This window comes from Marmota marmota, unplaced genomic scaffold (genome assembly GCF_001458135.2).
Source record: "Marmota marmota marmota unplaced genomic scaffold, marMar, whole genome shotgun sequence".
NCBI lineage: Eukaryota > Metazoa > Chordata > Mammalia > Rodentia > Sciuridae > Marmota > Marmota marmota.
Window position 1 is genome coordinate 35592588 of NW_026000229.1, and position 17682 is coordinate 35610269.

Here is a 17682-nt window from a genome sequence, read left to right on the forward strand (position 1 = left end):
TGTTTTAACTGTTGATTTGTAAGAGTTCTTTTTATATTCTGGATATTGACTGCTTGTCAAATACATGACTTTAAAATATTTTTTCTCATCCTTTTCCTCTATTGGTAGTGTCCTCTGGTATATAGGAATTTTTGATGTAGTCTAATTTATGTATTTTTTCTTTACCTATGTTTTTTAGGTTATATTCAAGAAAAATCATTGTCAGATCTAATTTCTCCTCATTTTTCTTCTGAATATTTTGTACTTTTCATTCCCATATTTAGGTCTTTGATTCATTTTGAGTTAACTAATAATTAACATCATGTGATTTTATATTGATTTTATTTTGATTTTAACAATACTTAGTTTTTCATCCTTTAAGAACTCCAAGATTCTCAAATCTTTGGTTTGATTTTTTAATGTAAACAGAAAGGGAATCATTGAGTAACAATTTCTTAGGAACCTCAGGTGTTCAGCAAATATTCCTCTCCTATATGTCTTCCTAAGAACAGAGTTACTTTGATTGTCAGTTTGTATTTTGTGTAGTTTTTTGTTGTTGTTGTTGTTGTTTGTTTTGTTTTGTTTTGTTTCCTGCCTGGCACTTAACTCATTGCATTTGAGATTTTTGCCCTATAACTAATAGATCAGGGTGACTCTAGAAAAGAGATCTGAGTTTCTGAGCTTTCCCGTGTTTAAAAAAAAAAATGTCCAGAGTTCTCATTTTTTACCAAATAGTTCTCTGCATTTATTTATAGCTTTTTCTTTACCTTGCCCAAAATTCTGACCTTAAAGCAATTTCCCTGTGTCTTTACCTTTCTCATTTTCTCAGAGGTTTAGGGTTTTACATAAAACCCCAGATAAAAGAACCAAGGAGAAGGAGGGATGGCACTTTTTTTTCATTGGCTTCCCCCACCCCTTCCCATTTATTTTAAGATTAGCTGTTGCTTGTTCCTTGCAAAATACAAGTTTTTTACTGCAATTTTGAGATGATTGAAATGTACTTAAGACTCTTCCCTGCCCCTTAATTTGAAAAGGCTTTGTGAATTTTATTTTAGGATTGGCCTTTCCTAGACTTGCACTAGACATCACATATTTCTTGGGTAATATGAGCAGCAAAGGAGGGAGAATTAGGGTCAAGCCACTTATTCAGCATGAACCAAGTAGCCCTTGGGGATTACAGCATTCTCCAGGAGTGGCTTTAGAACGCTATTATATAGAAGGTCAAGAATGTGCAACTCGGGGCTGGGGATGTGGCTCAAGCGGTAGCGCGCTCGCCTGGCATGCGTGCTGCCCGGGTTCGATCCTCAGCACCACATACAAACAAAGATGTTGTGTCCGCTGAAAACTAAAAAATAAACATTAAAAAATTCTAAAAAAAAAAATAAATAAAAGCTTAAAAAAAAAAAAAAAAAGAATGTGCAACTCAAGCCCTACTAGCAAGCAACCTATGAAAATGTCGAGCATCCACATTTTTGTATGGAAGATTAAAGTCAGTTTCAGTCATTTATCTACCAACAGTGACAAAGGAAAAGTTTCATTATGCAACTCATAACAATATTACTCTAAGGAACTGTCTAGCCATTCATCAGTTCCTTAATTGGTTACTCCTGAAATGAGACATGTTCCTGTAGAAAGAATTTTAAGTCATGTTGTCTGCACTTATCAAGAATAAAGAGAACATTGTATCTATCAAACAATGTCAGGGAAATCCTTCAGCAGTTCTAATCCGCTTTGGGTTTTCAGCCATATTTATATCTAAAGCAATAGCAGAGTTAATTGAAATCTCTTCTACTTAGTAAAATCAATTGTGGAATTACAGGAATTCTGGTAATGATATTAAGGTGAAATAGCCCAAAAAAAAAAAAAAAAAAAAAAGCAAACAGAAGGTCCCTTGGTCCCTTTTAAACAATTGACAGTAAATTTTAGTAGGATAGAGAATATTCAATTTCATTTTGGAACTGTTTCCCAACAAATAAGGGCTTTTTCCCCATAACATTTAAAGAGTCAGATAAATTAGAAAATTTAGAAAGTGGCAGCTATAGAACTTGCTCTTCTGAGTATTTCACAAACTTTTATTGAGCCTAATAATAATATTGTCAAATCACCATAATCCCAGTAAAGGGTTTTTATTTGCTGTTAAAAATAAAGCCCGGATACATTTTTATTCTTAAATGTGTGTGTGTGTGTGTGTGTGTGTGTGTACACTTTTCAATTATTTTGATATTTGTTTAAGAGTGTATAATAAGCATATCTGGGAGAGGCAGTAAATTAGTTTTATGTAATGAATGCACACACCTTGCATATATGAGATTTTAAATGTTTTGCTTATTTTGTGTTTCAAATTTAGAAGTCAAAAGTTTGCATTTTAGAGCGTCATTTGTAAACTCAGTAAATGTACAGTGTGTATGTGTGATTGAGGATTTTGCACATGCTAGGGAAGCACTTTATTACTGAGCTACATCCCCAGCCTTAGTAAATATACATTAAAATCACCCATGTTTTCAAACTTGATGAGTTTAATAAACAGATTTATTGAGTTTAATCACTTTTTCATTTTCTTTTTCTTATTTCTTTTATTTCACTTTTTAAAAAATTTTAGGTCTTCATGTGCGTTTAAGTAGGCTGGGCGCTGTTTCAAGACTGCACGAATTTGTACCTTTTGTAAGTGACTCTGTTAAGTATTGATTTGCTTGTGTCCTATTTCTGAACACCTCTCTGTTGATGAGTGGAAAAGAAAATAACATTTTACAACCCATCTAAGTAGTCCCCATTTAGTAATTTAACAACTATATATGTGTGTATATAGTCACACATATATAAAGTCATCTAGTTCAAGTCCTTCCCATTTTACAGATAAGAAAACTGAGAAATATACAGTGTCATAATTAAGATGTGTCTTGAACTCTGTGAGGAGTAATGAAATTGAGCTTACTCTGTTTCAGGAGGATTTTCAAGTGGAGGTACTAGTGGAATATCCTTTGCGTTGTTTGGTGTTGGTTGCCCAAGTTGTTGCTGAGATGTGGCGAAGAAATGGTCTCTCTCTCATTAGCCAGGTATGGCAAGATTCATTACTCATATTTATGAATGTGTTCATTTTCTAATTACTCTGACATAGTTTTACCCCATGTCCCTATATTTTTCTGAGCATTTGCTTTTATTCTCTTATATGATCTCTTAGAAATGAGAATTCTAGGGATAACATAGATGTTTCTCTTATCCTATTTACTGCTTAATCTTTCTGAATTATAAGCATTAGGGTGCTTGAGTGGCTAGATTAAGTAAATGTCAGTAGTAGCACAGAAGTTTCACTGTTAACATAACTTTTTTCTTAGGATAACTTACTTGCAGACCTGTAGTCTTCCCATCATGTGTGTGTGTGTGTGTGGGGGGTGTGTGTATAGTACTAGGGATTGAATCCAGGAGTATTCTACTTCTGAGCTACATCCCCAACTCTTTTTAAAAATTTTTTTATTTTTGAGATATGGGGCTTGCTATGTTGCCCAGTCTAGGATTCAGAACATGTGCCACTACACCTGGCCTACTGTCTTAATCAAAGGCTACCTTTTAATTTTTCCTTCTGTTTTAGAGCAAATAGGGAGAAGCTGGGAAAATAGGACTTGTAAAGTTACTACTTCAAAAAAAGTGGTATTAACTGATTAAGTGTAGAAATTGTTTTTTTTTTTTGTACCGGGGATTGAATTCAGGGATGCTTAACCATTTAGCCAAATCCCCAGCACTTTTTTATATTTTATTTAGAGACAGGGTCTCACCAAATTGCTCCGTGCCTCACCAATCTGCTAAGGCTGATTTTAACCTCACAATCCTCCTTCCTCAGCCTCCCGAGTAGCTGGGATTACAGGCGTGTGCCACCACACCTTGTAAAATTGGGTTTCTTTTTATTGAAATATTTTAAACAGGGAAAATTCATTTTTTGTTACAAATTTTGAGAATAATGATCAATGTAGAGCATCTTTAACTCTGAAGTATTTTCATGTCATATTTCCTCACTTTATCCTCACAAATCACTTAAAATGATTCAGAGATTTACAACTTATTTTTTGCCACTAAGGAGTTCCAGCAATTTCTTTCTGAGAGAAAGTTTTAATAATTGTTGAATTTTGCTTGAAAGAATTTTTCTAGCATCTCTCTTTTATTTTGTAGGTGTTTTATTACCAAGATGTTAAGTGCAGAGAAGAAATGTATGATAAAGATATCATCATGCTTCAGGTACCTGTTAAGTTACTTATCATATTATGACTTAACCTTCCCTCTTACATTCCTGGTAAAAGAAAAGATGCAGTTATTTTTAATTTTACTTGAACTTTTCTCATCTTTAAACTGAATATGATATTATAGGAATAGAAGGGGCTCTACTATGTTATTTTTTGCAAACTTTAATTTTCTGACACAGTGTTTCTCTATTTAACATACAAGAGTTGTGATGCTGAATTTCTTTCACAGATTGGTGCATCTTTAATGGATCCAAACAAGTTCTTGTTACTGGTACTTCAGAGATATGAACTTGCTGATGCTTTTAATAAAACCATATCCACAAAAGACCAGGTAAGCAACAGAAACTGACATGTGAATTAATTCCAAAGTAAATATTATTATTACTATTTTATTCATATTTTAAAAGTTTATTTCTTTATGTATCTTGGGGTTCTGTGTCTATAGATTTAACCTATTATAGACTTTTCCCCATTATTCCCAAAATAATACAGTATAACAAGTATTTATATAGTGTTCACATTGTATTAGGCATTAGTAATCCAGAGATGGTTTAAAGTATATGGATGATGTATATAACTTATGTAAATACTACATTGTTTTATATAAGGGACTTGAGCATCCTTGGATTTTGATATCCTAGGAGGAATGTGTCCTGTGTCCTGGAACCAAGTCCTTCATCCCCTGTACTAAGGGATCTCTCCAAAAATTTCCATATATGTGTATGCTATACATACATACATGCACACTTGCTTACACACACACACTCTTTTTTACTCAAGAATAGTTAGAATATATAGATTAACAATGAGAAATCATGTGAAACACAAAAGTGTTTTAGAATCTTGTTTTTTTTTATTATAACATTATTTCATTTATTTATGTATTTTTATGTGGTGCTGAGGATCGAATCCAGGGCCTTGCACACGCAAAGTGAGCGCTCTTCCACTGAGCCATAACCCAAGTCCCGAGAATATTGTTTTTAAAACAAAAAAAATTTACATCATTCTGTATATGCTGTTTTGTAATTTTCTGCCTTTGCTGAATGAAATATTGTGGTAGTTTTTTTCTTATTAAATGAATATACAACTATATCATCATTTTTTGTATCATTTCTGATGACTATAAAATTTCAGTATGTGAATACATTGTACTTTAGTTTCCTCTTGCTAAAGATGTTTTTCTTGTTTTTTGATCTTATGGACATTAGTACCTCTATGTTTTAAATACTTTTCTAATTTTTTGTTAAGATAAAGTCTTAGAAGTAGATTTGGTAGATAAGACAGCATGCTCTTTCTAAAGGCTCTTAATACATATCAACAAGTCAGAAAAATTATTTCTATTTAGGTTCTCCAAGTATGTTCATCTTTAATGAGAGAATTTTTTTTAGTTCTATTTAGTTATACATGACAGTAGAATGTATTTTAACATAATATACGTGCATGGAGTATAACCTCCCATTCTTGTGGTTGTACACGATGTGAAATTAGACTGGTTGTTTATTCATATATGTGTATTCACAAACATAGGAAAATTATGTCTGATTCATTCTACCTTCTTTCCCATTCCCACCTCCTCTCCCTTCCCTTCACTCCCCTCTGTCCAATCTAGTGCACCTCCACTCCCCCACCATAGTGAGTCAGCATCCAAATATCAGAGAGAACATTCAGCCTTTGGTTTTTTGGGATTGACTTATTTCACTTAGAATGATAGTTTCCATTTCTGTCCATTTACTGGCAATTGAAGTATTTTTAATTCTTGATCTGAGAGGTAAAAGAAGATACTTTAACTTTCAGGGTTTGGGATTTTTTGTTGTTGTTGTTGTTGTTTCCCCTGCTACTTGGGATTGACTTCAGGGATGCTTAGTCACTGAGCTATAGCCCCAAGCCTTTTTATTTCTTATTTTGAGACAGTGTCTTCCTGAGTAACTGAGACAGGTATTGAACTTGTGATTCTTCTGCCTCAGTCTCCTGACTTGCTGGAATTAACAGGCATGCACCACCATACCTTGCTTAACTCAGTTCTTTATCAATGGAATTGACGATTTTTTTCATTCTTTCTTCTTTCGGGGGAAACGTGGGAACCGTGAATTATCAGTTCCCATTCTTTACCCTTGTCTTATTTTATTTTTTTATACCTTTATTTTATTTGATTTATTTATATGTGATGCTGAGGATCGAACCCAGCACCTTGGACGTGCTAGGCTAGTGCTCTATGCTGAGCCACAACCCCAGTGCCCCCTTGTTTTATTTTTGTAAAAGTTCTTTGTACTTTTTTTTTTTTCACTTTGTAGATCATCTCATGGTATTTTCTAACATTTATATTGTTTTAATATTTGCAGTACTGTCTTAAAAAGTAACCCCTGATTGTTTTGAAATCATGAAATCACAGCACTTTGTTATTTCAAATTAGAAGTCACTTGCAAAAGGCCAAAGAATAGGATATAAAACAGAAACTGATTTGTAGTCACGTTTTATACTTAGTAGAAACAAATACCTGATTTGATGCAGCACTTAAAGAAGGGATGTGTTAAGGGAAGGGTAATCTTGCCACAACTATTTTAAAAACAATTTTTCACTAACCCAGTAAGAAGGAAGCCAATAGTAGTTGGAAAGTTAGAATTAATTTGTTGAGTTAGAATAAATAGTGATCCAAGGATAATGATAATGAAAACAGACAGTATTTAATAATTGGTATTCCGTACTTACTTATTATGTACCAAGTATTGTGAATTTTGTTGAATTTGAAGTTATTAACCTCATAACTTTTTATTGTTGTGCTCTGAAAGAAAATACTTGGGGCTGGGGATGTGGCTCAAGTGGTAGTGCGCTCACCTGGCATGTGTGCGGCCCGGGTTCGATCCTCAGCACCACATACAAACAAAGATGTTGTGTCCGCCGAAAACTAAAAAATAAATATTAAAAAGAATTCTCTTTAAAAAAAAAAAACAAAGAAAATACTTGACTAGATGGACCATGAGTCTGATCCAGAAATGCATGCTTTATGGAGGGTTCTGGTTCTTATTAACTATTCTTTTTTTCAATTCTGTAGGATTTGATTAAGCAATATAATACATTAATAGAAGAAATGCTTCAGGTCCTCATCTACATTGTGGGTAAGATTAAAACAAAATGTTGGAAATAGAACATGGGTTATTCTGTGGAGAGAAGATCTATAAGAACTATACTTGATCATTTTATTCCTCTTCCAAATACTTCATAGAATATAAATTGAGATTGATATGGAAAATGTGTTTGATAGATTTTGAAACTTACTTTTCAAAAAGCCACAGATCTTACATCTTTATTTTGGGGAGAGTACTGGGGATTGAACTCAGGGACACTGTACCACTGAGCTATATCCCCAACCCGTTTTATTTTGAAACAGGGTCTTACTAAGTTTCAGGGACTAGATTCAAATGTGCAGTCCTTTTGCCTCAGCCTCCCAGTTTACTGGGATTACAAGCATGTACCACCACACCCAGCTTACATCTGTATTTTTTAATACCTGATTTAAAATTGTTGGGAGTTTGAAAACCTGGAAAATAAGTATTCCAGATAGTCGTGTAGATTTTTAAAAACCTCATTCAGTACTGAAAATTACATCTATATATGAAACTCAAACATAACATAACATAGTTCTAAGTAAGATTGAATTGTTATGTTAAATTGCTTTGTGCAAATTTTGGCCATTCTTAGTGTCCTTAAAATAATTTAGGGAAAGGAAGAAGAATATTCTTTGCCAGAAATATTTATCAAGGTATGACATTAACCTCCAGAAATTTGTTCTATAATTCAACTGAAATTAATATTCTAACGTAATGAATAAAAATATACACTATATCTTAGTCTATTGATTTTTCCAACTGGATGCATCCATTTGCCATTATCTTGTTCTTGACTTCTCATTCTACCTTTATTATTTAATTTGTTGCACCAAATGCTGTTGTAATAGTTCCTAAAGAGGATTCTAGCCCTTACTTTTTTTGTCAGAAGGCTAGTTGCTGGATCAGTTTTTGATCTCAATAGAAAATATAGTTTGAAAATTAATTTAAATTAATCTCAGTAGAAAATTAACTGAATCTCTCAGTCAAAAGAATTTCTTTCTTTGTGACACTGTTATCATAGTTCTTTGTCCAGATGTTGTAGTGTTGAAAATTGCTGATGAAATAAGACCAGTTGTTGTAAATCCTCTTAAAGCAATAGGAGTTAGATATTGTTGACACCAATGAAGTTCCCATAGTTAACTATTTCCTCTCCATTTGGCAGTTTATTGCAATGAAAAATAGAAGCCTGACCATGTGGGCATTTTTGTAACACCAGTCATTCCTGATACATATTACTGTTTTGTCATTTAACCCATAAAGACATTTTTAAGTATTTTGTTTTTCAGTTTTCACTTTGTTCTTTCTTATATAACAAGTAGAGACAAAATTGAGGAAGTAGAGGAAGATATTGAAAGACAAGCTATTTGGTGATGGCCACTGCTCATTTGTTCATTCACATGCCATCTGCCTTGTTTTCTGGATTAGAAACACATGCTAATTTAATTGAGGGACCTTGTTTTATAATGTGTGAGTATGTGTATGTATACGTATGTATATGTGTGTTTGTATGTATGTATGTGCTTATAAGTAAGGTAAGACAAGTCCTGGATTCTCCTTCAGGTCACTCAGTTTTCCTCTGTTGTTCAACAAATAGACATTTGTTCAGAGTTGGGGAAATGTTAAAACGATTTTTGGTCCCCTTCTCACAGACTTTATTTAACACAATGTTCTGTGTATAAGTGCACCTGATGGGAAGAGATTAAAATAGAAATTAATTAATTTTTCTACTTTTTCTTTCTTTCCTTTTTTTCTTTTGTTTGTATTAGGAGAACGTTATGTACCTGGAGTGGGAAATGTGACAAAAGAAGAGGTCACAATGAGGGAAATTATTCATTTGCTTTGCATTGAACCCATGCCACACAGTGCTATTGCCAAAAATTTGCCTGAGAATGTAAGTCTAACTTCGTTGGGTTTGTTTTTCCCCCTTGACCTCAAAATGAGATGATTTTCTTTTTCTTTAATTGGAAGCAACTTCACGTGTCAGAAAAACTTATTGAGCAAAAAACTATAAATTTTTTACCTTTAGATGCAAACTAAGACCTCATCTCTTAAAAGACTGACTAAATAATAAAATAAAATAAACCTACTTTTAAAAAAGTAAGTTAAATTTATTAATTTTTACAAGACTGTAGATATCTGTAAACTTACCATAGTAGCTTAACGATGTATATATCCTGATTTTAAATGACTTTACAAAATACAGTGTACTGTCTTCAAAGAGAAGTTCAGGTCAATCACCAAAAAACTTTTGCAGAAGGTAGAATACATTAGGATATTTACACATGTGTTTTGCTATAGATTTCTTTTTACATTCCATTTTTTCTGTAACCTTGGTTTTAGAGAGCAGTAAACTGTAGGCATTTGCCTTAATGTGGGCAATGAACATATTAAATTTGAAAAAATTGTTATTTCTTTTAATTGTGTTTGTGAATACACATATAGGCAAACTTAGGTAGCATTTCTTATTTGGTTTATACATACATCTTATCTCCTAAGAAATTGGTCCACCACAATGTACCTAACTGGTTTTATTTATTTATTTATTTATTTATTTTAAATTCTCTCTCTCTTTTTTTTTAAAGAGAGTGAGAGACAGAGAGAATTTTTTTTTTTAATATTTATTTTTTAGTTTTCGGCAGGCACAACATCTTTGTTTGTATGTGGTGCTGAGGATCGAACCCGGGCCGCACGCATGCCAGGCGAGCGCTCTACCGCTTGAGCCACATCCCCAGCCCTCCTAACTGGTTTTAGATGTAACTTTTTATACTGGAAATTGATCTTTTAATTTATTGTTTACAAAGTACCCCAGAGATGCAGTTGAAAATATATTTCAATTCACAGTAAAAGAAAATCAATATATAAAGGTAAAAATGACAAAAATGTTTGTTTCAACAGGAAAATAATGAAACTGGCTTAGAGAATGTCATAAACAAAGTGGCCATATTTAAGTAAGTGCCTAATATTTATACTTATTCTGAGAGGTAGATTGATCTTTGTTCTTATGCTATGGATACTTTAGAAGCTCTGAAGTTTTCTTCAGAACACCCAAGAATGGAATACAGATTAGAAGGGATGAGAATGAGGAGAACATAGTAGGTACTAAGTATATTTTTGTTGAAGAAATTAGTTTTTTGGGCAAGTAAATGAAAAATACTCATTTATAATAATAGGTGATTAGATAGTCAACAAACCTTTCCATTAGTCTCTCTCCTTAGTTTGAAGCCAGAATTTATTGTTCCATAAATTTTTACTTTACATGCTAATTTTACATTTATCTTTAGTAGAGTTAAAACATAATTTTATAATCCTTTTATTCTTCAGGATGAATTAAATGGGAATAAAATCTTAATTGGATTAATTCTTTAGATTTGAAAAATGGATACTAGTAATGGATTTCTACTTGTTTTAGTATTATGTTTATGGATACATTATTATTTTCGGGGGCTAGAATTGTAGCTCTGTGGTAGAGCACTTGCCTCGCATGTGTGAGACACTGGGTTCAATTCTCAGCACCACATATAAATAAGTAAATAAAATAAAGGTTCGTCAACTAAAAAATATAGTTTCAGACAACTTATAAGAGAGGATGCAGCTTTTCTTTTGCTCTAATAATGTTGAGTGATATATTAAGAATTGGACAGAAACCCAAAACTAGTTAATGTTCTGAGCAAATATATTTCTTTTGGTCGGTGCTTTTCTTTATAGTACTATATACAGGATTCAGCACTACTTTCAACTACAGATTATTAAGGATGTGGTATCTCCTTACCATTTTATATTTAACCTTAGTGCAGTGTGCTGTAGTTCACTGCAGTTTACCTCTCTATTTTCTATTTATTTAGGAAACCAGGTGTATCAGGCCATGGAGTTTATGAATTGAAAGATGAATCATTAAAAGACTTCAACATGTATTTTTATCATTACTCCAAAACACAGCATAGCAAGGTAGGAAAAAGTACCCCCTGCAGTTAATAGACCTTAAATGCTTGATGTTTTTAAAGTCCAGCAAAAAGTCCCTGATTCTTATGTAGTTTCATACTGGTCCTAATTAATAGAGGGCATTATCTCACCCAAGAAATTAAGATTGAATTAATAATGTTATCTAGTTGAATGGACAATATTCAGATTTTCCTGTTTATACTGGAAATATCTTTTATAGCTGTCTACAGGGAAGAGGATTCAGTGAAGCAGCATGCATTTCATGATCATGCCCTTCATTTGGTTGTCATATTTCATTAGCTTCTGTTAATTTAGGATAAGTATTTTGTCTGTTTTGTTTTTTATAATATTGACTTTTCTGCAAATTACAAGCTAGTTGTCTTTTAGAATATCCTACATCCTAATCCTACATCAGACTAATTATTCAATTTTTGGTAAGAATACTTACATAGGTGATATATTGCATCACTTCAATAAGCACATAATAATATCTATTGGTTCCCTGAAGGATGGTGTTAAGTTTATATTTGACCTTAACTAAGTAGTTGAGGTGATGCATGATTCTGTCCTTATAAATAAATAACTTACTGACCATCATAGTGCTACATACAAATAGGTACTAGGGAACTATTTTAGACTGAATAGAATAGAGACTAAGCACTTGATGAGGAACATTTCTCATCTACTTTGCAATGGATTCCTTTAGGACAGCTATTTTGGTTCTAGGATAAGGTAACATTTTGAATACGTGCTTCAGCATATACAGTATTTTAATAGGTGGGTAAATCTTTTCTACCAACTTTTAGACATTTTTCCATTTGTACTTTTCTTTAAATTTTTTTAAATAGGCTGAACATATGCAGAAGAAAAGGAGAAAACAAGAAAATAAAGATGAAGGTAAAAAGTGAGATTCTGAATTGACTCATTTTGCTTTCGGGGAGGTGTGTGGTTTTTGTATATTTTGCTTTTGTTAGTTTTGGAAAGTAGGCAACTAAAGAAAGTTCAGAGACCATTTTGCTTTTTCATGTATTAAGATGTGGACAACATGAATGGTGATAGAATTTTAAATTGATAGCAAGTGGAGACTATTTTAGAGGACTGATATAGTAACTTTCATTTTCCTTGACATTGACATTCTCAGTGCTGTAAAACTAGCAAAAATTCATATGTTTTGCACATCATCTTTTTTTTTTTTAACCTTTCAATTTAGTATATGCAGAATAACCCCCCAAATGTATCTGTTTGTCTCTTTTCCCATATATTCCCCACCCCCTGTAGCACTGCCACCACCACCACCTCCTGAGTTCTGTCCTGCTTTCAGCAAAGTTGTGAACCTCCTCAACTGTGATATCATGATATACATCCTCAGGACCATATTTGAACGGGCAATAGATACAGATTCTAACTTGTGGACTGAAGGGATGCTCCAAATGGTATGTTTGCCTGAAACATTTTTTCTTTTCTTTTTTTTTCTTTTAGTTGTAGTTGGACACAATACCTTTTTATTTTATTCATTTATTTTTATGTGGTGCTGAGAATCGAACCCAGGGTCTCACACATGCGAGGCGAGCGCTCTACTATTAAGCCACAACTCCAGCCCCTGAAACATTTTTTTCTTTATTGAGTCCTAGAGATCTTGGGGATCTGGAGAAAATCCCTGTCTTAACTTCAGTCAGAACCATGTATAGAGTAACTGATACTTAGGGGTCATTAACATAATTTACATGTAGCATAATTTTCTTTAGTGATACATTCTCATGTTTTTATTATCCCAAATCTTGGGAAACATTTATGTTTTTAAAGGCTCATGAAAACAAAACAGGTATACCCCTGATAGAAATGTCACTATTGCATCATGATTTTTAAAAATCTTTTGTTTCAGTTGTATTAAAAGAAAACAACAGGACTGGGGTTGTGGCTCAGAGGTAGAGCACTTGCCTTGCATATGTGAGGTACTGTGTTCAATCCTCAGCACCACATAAAAATAAAATAAAAATACTGTGTCCACCTATAACTAAAAAATAAATGATTTTTTAAAAGAAGAAAATAAAACAACATATTTAAGATTTGAAGACAGACGGTCTAGGCTTGAATCATGGATTTCCCCGCTTCCCGTATAAGAGCAAGTAATGTTGTTCTTATTAAAAAATGAATATAATTATTTTGTAGAGTTGTTATGAGAGTTAACTCAGGTAGAAGCAGTTTTTGTTGTTGTTGTTGTTGTTTGTTTGTTTTTTTCTTTTCTTTTTTGTTTTATGGACTAGAGATTTAACTCAGGGGCAGTTTACCACTGAGCTACATCCCTACCCTTTTTTATTTTGTATTTTGAGACAGGGTCTCACTGAGTTATTACTGAAGGCCTTGCTAAATTGCTGAGGTTGGCCTTGAACTCATGATCCTGCTATGTCAGCCTCCTGAGCTGCTGGGATTACAGGGGTGCCACTGTGCCTTGAAGTAATTGTTTTCTCAGTATTGTTACAATTACCCAATCTTGCCACTTTGTAGTAGCTATAACGGCATATTTATTTAGCACCTAGCTAAATAAAGTTTTTTCTTTGATTGTTGGTCTACAGGCTCTCAATGCTGTCATGCTATATGTGTATCTCAATTTTTGTTACATTAAGTACATGTAATATAAAATTCCATACTGTAGAAACACGTTTGAAATCAATTTAAAATTTCTATCTCTCCTAGTGCCCAGTATAGTAGATGCACCCTGTTAAAATTTTTCATATTCTGGAAATCAGTCTAACAATAGCATATAGTAAGTCTGGTTCATACATCATAGCTGCATATTCTGTGCATAGTTATACTATCATGCATTTAGTCACCTATTAATAGACATTTAGTTTGGTTTTAGGTCTTTGCCAAAATACAGAACTTTAAAATGAATATCCTTGTATCGACATCTTTTTAAAAAAATATTTTTTTAGTTATACATGGACACAATATTTTTATTTTGTTTATTTATTTTTATGTGGTGTTGAGATTCGAACCCAGGGTCTCACACTTGCAAAATGAGTGTTCTACCGCTGAGCCGCAACCCCAGCCCCCTTGAACAGACATCTTTTAATACTTTTTAAAAAAATACCTTTAATTAATTAATTTATTTTTTTATGTAGTGCTTAGGATCTAACCCAGGGCCTCACACGTGCTAAGCGAGCACTCTATTGCTGAGCCACCACCCCAGCCCCCATCTTTTAATACTTAAATGAATGTATTTGTCATTCTAATTCCTAGTAGAGGGTTTGTACTTTTACATTTTTTATTGATATTGTCAAATTGGCCTACACCATTTTACTTGCCCATCACCAGCACAGTAAAAAATTTTCCCAACATATTTGCCAGCTATATATTTTATTAAACTCATAAGTTTTTTCTAGGGCTGGGGATGTGGCTCAAGCGGTAGCGCGCTCGTCTAGCATGCGTGCAGCCCGGGTTCAATCCTCAGCACCACATACAAACAAAGATGTTGTGTCCGCCAAAAAATAAAAAATAAATATTAAAATTTAAAAAAAAAAAAGTTTTTTCTACTCTTTTGGTTTTGGTACTGGGGATTAAACCCAGGGGAGTTTACCTACTGAGCCACATCTCTAGTCCTTTTTTATATTTTATTTAGACACAGGGCCTCCCTTTCTTGGGCTGACCTTGAACTCACAATCCTCCTTCCTCAGCCTTCTGAGTTGCTGGGATTAGAGGCATGTCCTGGCTTTTTGCCTCTTTTTTCTTTTTCTTTCTTTCTTTTTTTTTTAAATATTTATTTTTTTAGTTGTAGTTGGACACAATACCTTTAATTCTGTTCATTTATTTTTATGTGGTGCTGAGGATCCAATCCAGGGTCCCCGCATGTGCTAGGCGAGCACTCTACCTCTGAGCCACAATCCCAACCCCTTTTGCTGTTCTTAAGTAGCTAAAAAGTGAGAATATCTTGCTTCAACTCATATTTCTTTAATTTCAAGTGAGGATTGACATTTTTCATCATTTCTTTCCATTGAACTGCTTGTTTATAAATTTTGCCCATTTTTTTTTTTTTACCTGTCAGGTTGCTTATTCTTAATACCTCCAATAAAAATATAATTACCTGAAGAAGCACAATTTTAAAGATTTCTCATTTTCTTCCTTCAGGCATTTCACATTCTGGCACTGGGTTTACTAGAAGAGAAGCAGCAGCTTCAAAAAGCCCCTGAAGAAGAAGTAACATTTGACTTTTACCATAAGGCTTCAAGTATGTTTGAGTATCATTTTCAATACATATCCATCTAATTGCCAATTTGTAATTGAAAGTTTAGATATTAAGTATTTTTAATCTGTTAGACCTTAAAATGTAGAAATCTTAAAATTGTCTCTCTGTAGACTCTTTAGTTTTTAATTAATATTTTTCAGTATAATAATATATTTTTTAATCCCTACTGTAGTCTCTTACTGTATTATTTCCCCCTTCTGCTGCTTTGGGGGAGAGGGGATAAGAGAGTATTAGTGGTTTCTTACTTTGATTCTTTGTCTCAATATTTCCAAATATTGATGCATCAACCATAATATTCATATTGTCCATATGTGGAAGATATTAATATTTCTGAATTGTAAATGATTGCAGAAGTTTTATTGATAGTATATTCATTTTGTACTGTTTTCAGTTAGGTTTAGATTAGATTTTTATTAAATGCTACCTGATTAAGATACATTTCTCAAAGACATTCCAGGGACATTGTTGTAAAACCAATAGTTGCAAGAAAAGGATCTCATTTTCTGTTTACACATTGTATTTTTTGAATCATTGAAGACATCATAAACCTCCCACATATATATTTTCTTTCCGAAACACTTTTGCTTAAACAGTTAGCCAAGGAAATGTGAGAGACAGTCCTAAGGGTAGCTTTTGCTTAGCAGTACTAGTGGAATACATAGGAAAGAGACTTGAAATAAGCACACATACATTATTTTTAAATTTTGTACTTATCATTTCATATAATGCTAACTCAGTACTTTTATGTAATTGCATAATCTTCCACTGGAGAATTAAGGGAATGATTAGCAGACCCTGGTTATCAGTATAACATTAATTAAGAATTGTAATTTTTACATAATTATAAAGATGTTTTTTATGTGTAATTTTGTGTTTTAAAAAAGGATTGGGAAGTTCAGCCATGAATGCTCAGAATATACAAATGCTTTTAGAAAAACTCAAAGGAATTCCCCAGTTAGAAGGCCAAAAGGACATGATAACATGGATACTCCAGGTAAACTACAAATGTAAACTGATCAGATATTGGTTTTATACAGTCATGTGTCACTTACCAATGAGGATACATTCTGTTAAATGCATCATTAAGTGATTTCATTCTTATTTGAACATCTTGGCATTTATTTACACAAAGTTAAATAGTAACCAAGTCAGTCCTTTAATGTGGCCTCCTGTGCAATCAAGAAATTGAAAAAACACAAAATATGAGACTGCTGCCAGTGTAACATGGTATATTGTTTATAGTAAACTAGAGAACACTCCAAAATAATAATAAAAAGCATAATATAGGAGCTGGGGCTGTAGATCAGTGGTAGAACACATACTTAGCATACATGAGGCCTCCTTGGTTGAATCTTAAGCACCACAAATCAATCAATTTTTTGAAAGTGTTGTATGGTAAATACATGAACCATATCATTTCTTATCATTATCAAGTAGTATTTGCTACACCTAATTGTGTGTGCTATACTTTTACATGTCCGTATGCAATAGGTTTTTAGCCTTGTTATAATCTTGTAGGACCACTGTCATATGTTGCCCATCGTTAACTAAAATAAGAAGGAAGGGAAGGGAAAAGTAGGAATAAAGTCAAAGGAGCAACCATGTACCAGATCATATAGACCTTATGGGTCAAATTAAAGAGGAATATTTGTACTTTTGAGGACAGTAGGAAACAATTAAGTGATTTAAAAAATTTTTTTTGTTTTAATTAGTTATACATGACAGTAGAATGTATTTATGCACTTTGAAATATCATACATTTATGGGGTATAATTTCTCATTTTTCTGATTATACATGTTGTAGAATCACATCAGTCATGCAGTCATACATGTACATAAGGTAATAACGTCTGTTTCATTCTATTATCCTTCCTATCCCCACTTTCCCTCCCCTCCCTTCATTCCCCTCTACCTAATCTAAAGTAACTCTAGACTTCCCTAGCGCCCCACCCCTCTATTGTGAATTAGCAATTGCATATCAGAGAGAACATTCGGCCTTTGGTTTTGGGGGGTTGGCTTATTTCACTTCGCATGATATTCTCCAACTCCATCCTTTTGCTGGTAAAGGCCATAATTTCATTCTTCTTTAAAGCTGAGTAATAGTCCATCAAATATATATACCACATTTTCTTTATCCATTCATATATTGAAGGGCACCTACGTTGATTTTATAGTTCCGCTATTG

The 17682-nt window shown here is 33.2% G+C and overlaps 1 protein-coding gene across 3 annotated transcripts in view; it reads left to right on the forward strand.

Annotated features, from left to right (window-relative positions):
- The window catches only part of Ubr1 (ubiquitin protein ligase E3 component n-recognin 1), a 150993-nt gene that overhangs the window by 81646 nt on the left and 51665 nt on the right, over nucleotides 1–17682 (forward strand). For all 3 annotated transcript variants that reach the window (XM_015480756.2, XM_048792980.1, XM_048792979.1), the window contains exons 17-28: nucleotides 2579–2640; nucleotides 2922–3032; nucleotides 4141–4206; nucleotides 4441–4542; nucleotides 7261–7324; nucleotides 9082–9206; nucleotides 10211–10263; nucleotides 11158–11260; nucleotides 12103–12151; nucleotides 12533–12687; nucleotides 15380–15479; nucleotides 16382–16491. In XM_015480756.2, the coding sequence (XP_015336242.1) occupies nucleotides 2579–2640; nucleotides 2922–3032; nucleotides 4141–4206; nucleotides 4441–4542; nucleotides 7261–7324; nucleotides 9082–9206; nucleotides 10211–10263; nucleotides 11158–11260; nucleotides 12103–12151; nucleotides 12533–12687; nucleotides 15380–15479; nucleotides 16382–16491 (1100 nt within the window). The remainder of the gene's footprint in view (nucleotides 1–2578; nucleotides 2641–2921; nucleotides 3033–4140; nucleotides 4207–4440; nucleotides 4543–7260; nucleotides 7325–9081; nucleotides 9207–10210; nucleotides 10264–11157; nucleotides 11261–12102; nucleotides 12152–12532; nucleotides 12688–15379; nucleotides 15480–16381; nucleotides 16492–17682) is intronic.